General features: G+C 34.7%; 1 protein-coding gene across 1 annotated transcript in view; it reads right to left on the bottom strand.

Annotated features, from left to right (window-relative positions):
* LOC107694748 (oxysterol-binding protein-related protein 10-like) overlaps positions 1-3064 on the bottom strand; it is a 39606-nt gene that overhangs the window by 8241 nt on the left and 28301 nt on the right. The window contains exons 9-10 of the mRNA XM_016494428.1: positions 2843-2986; positions 1433-1889 (exon numbers count right to left, since the gene is read on the bottom strand). Of these exons, the coding sequence (XP_016349914.1) occupies positions 1433-1889; positions 2843-2986 (601 nt within the window). The remainder of the gene's footprint in view (positions 1-1432; positions 1890-2842; positions 2987-3064) is intronic.

Genomic DNA, 3064 nt, shown 5'->3' with positions numbered 1-3064 from the left:
AATTAATGGCAGTTACTAATAGCAAAGATGATAGAAGTTGTTGTTAGTACCGTATTCTATTGTATTACACGTATTAGGTTATATATTCTGACTACTTTTCGATTACTTATTAGATGACCTAACTTGTTTATCACATTCATTTGAATAGAATAATCTTGAACCATATAATCTTGAATATATATATACAGTATAATATATATATATATAAATATATATAGTAAGATCATAACTCCATGAATTATAATGCTTATTAAGTGGAACAATAAAACAACAGAAAGAACTCTCCTACCCTATTTCTGAGTGGCTCATCTTACCCTCACTGTAACTTTTCACTTCAAAAAATAAAAACATTGTTACATTACAGAGAGAAATTTCAAAGTTTACCATTAAACATAAAACAAATTCACAGATCACTATTATCTCATTTTAAGAAATTAGATCACTTAACCTCAAAACTGTTCAGATGTTGATGTACTTATGAAAAGTCAAGATTAATATAACATTTCAGTACTCAATAAAACAGTTGTTAACAAAATAATAATAATAATAACATAAGTGTGTTGAGATTTAGTAATGGTCAAGAGGAAAAATAAGTGGTGTGTTACTCTATGTACTGTGATGTTTTTAACAGATAATATAATGCTAGCATCATTATTTACAGGAAACTTAATCTTAATAAATAGTAAACTACATTCTTGTATTTAGTATGTACACTGTAAAAATGATTTTTCTAAGTTGTAAATAAAACAAAGATTATTAGAGTATGTTTTAAAAGAAAATAGTATTTCAGTCTCAACTTTACAATTGCACATTTAATGCAATGTTACTTGCCGTTTCTTTGTCATTAAAGGAATAGTTCACCCCAAAATCAATAAAATAATCCACAAGTTGTAAAATATGAGTCCATAATCCATAATTACACTTCCTCCAGTGATAAAGTCTCTCACATCAAAATCCACCCACATATTTGTTTAGAACTGTTTTGGACTGTTTTCATTTGTAAATGGTGCCTAATATGTGCATATTTCTCTCCTGATTCAGACGAGATGATTTTTTAAACATCTTAATGATGGATTTGTTTCTTACAAACACTCAGCTTTTCACTTCACAAGACAGTGATTGCTGGACTGGAGTGGTGTGGATTACTTGTGGATTATTGTGATGTTTTTATCAGCTGTTTGGACTCTCATTCTGACGGCACCCATTCACTGCAGTGATGTAATGCTACATTTCTCCAAATCTGTTCTGATGAAGAAACAAACTCGCCTACATCTTGGATGGCCTGAGGATGAGTACATTTTTAGCAAATTTAAATTTTTGCGGGAACTATTCCTTACTAGTTACTATTTCTTACTAGTTATAATTACTAGTAATTTCTGAGTGAAAATTTTCACCAAATTTTTTCAGTGTAGATGAAGAGAACGCCACCCACCTTCGCCCACCATAGAGACGCCCACTGACATGCCCATGAACTTGCTCTTGGTCCAGATGTGTGTGTTGATGCACATGCCTCTCTCCGCACTCTCGCAGTAAAACCCCGACACCGGAGGATGATGGGAAACCTGCTCCGCCACAAAACGCACCCTGTAAGAGTCTGACTCCTGATTGGTCCTGGGGCTCGTCTCAGTCCTCAGAGGGCGGACGCGATCTCGTGGAACCTCCCACGAGCAGTGGAAGGTCTCTCCCAGCACCGGGTTGTAGGGCTTCTTGGCGACGGCGCCCTTACGTCCTTCATGGAAGGCGGTCATGTAATACTTGACGAAACGCACCATACGCTCCTCCGGGGTGCTTCCGGCGGAGATGGACAGGAACAGGTCTGGGTGCGCCATGAAGTTAGCGTACATCTCCAGTAGTGAACGCTTCTCCAGGATGAAGGTGGGAAGAACAACCTGCACACAGAGAGATACTGTAATGTCAAACATTAATATTAAACACTAGTATTACCTGATATTAATGTGGCGGTGTTGTGATTCGTACGCGTGTGAGATCCATGCCCAGTTTGAGCTGAGACAGCAGATGCAGAATGACACTCCTCTGGTCATCCAACACACACAGATCATCTTCAGTGTTATCATCTGAATCCATCACCTCCTCATCAGGAGAAATCACCTCCGTCTCATCCTGCAGCAAACACACAAATCATATACACGGTCTTAATTTATGCTTTAATAAAAAAATAATAATAATAATAATGTTTCGGGTTAGTTTTTAAAAGAAATTAATAAAGAAAAAAATAAGATAAGAAATTTCACTATAAGAAATTAACCTTTATTCAGCAAGGATAAATTAAATTTATTTACCTAAATTTCTGCATTAGTATTAAAAGATTAATAAATGAATGAATACATAAAATAAAAATATTAATTAATTAATTAATTAAGTATTGAAAAACATTTCATTTTATTCATTGTATTTTATTTATAATATGAAAAAATCAATGACACACACACACACACACACTCTATGGGTTAGGTTTTAGGTCCTGTTTTAAAGAAAATAATAAAGAAAAAATAAAGAAATTAACTTTTATTCAGTAAGGATGAATTAAATTGACAGTTAAAACATTTATAATGCTACAAACTAAATCTATTTCAAATAAAAAAAAATTGTATCAATGGTTTCCACCAAAATGTTGAGAAGCTGTTAATGTAAGCATGTTTTCAACTGATAATTATCAGAGTCTGGGTGCGCCATGAAGTTAGCGTACATCTCCAGTAGTGAACGCTTCTCCAGGATGAAGGTGGGAAGAACAACCTGCACACAGAGAGATACTGTAATGTCAAACATTAATATTAAACACTAGTATTACCTGATATTAATGTGGCGGTGTTGTGATTCGTACGCGTGTGAGATCCATGCCCAGTTTGAGCTGAGACAGCAGATGCAGAATGACACTCCTCTGGTCATCCAACACACACAGATCATCTTCAGTGTTATCATCTGAATCCATCACCTCCTCATCAGGAGAAATCACCTCCGTCTCATCCTGCAGCAAACACACAAATCATATACACGGTCTTAATTTATGCTTTAATAAAAAAATAATAATAATAATAATAATTGA

This window comes from Sinocyclocheilus anshuiensis, unplaced genomic scaffold (genome assembly GCF_001515605.1).
Source record: "Sinocyclocheilus anshuiensis isolate Anshui unplaced genomic scaffold, SAMN03320099.WGS_v1.1 scaffold1497, whole genome shotgun sequence".
NCBI lineage: Eukaryota > Metazoa > Chordata > Actinopteri > Cypriniformes > Cyprinidae > Sinocyclocheilus > Sinocyclocheilus anshuiensis.
The sequence above is the reverse complement of the archived record's forward strand: the minus strand, read 5'-3'. Positions and strand labels throughout refer to the sequence as shown.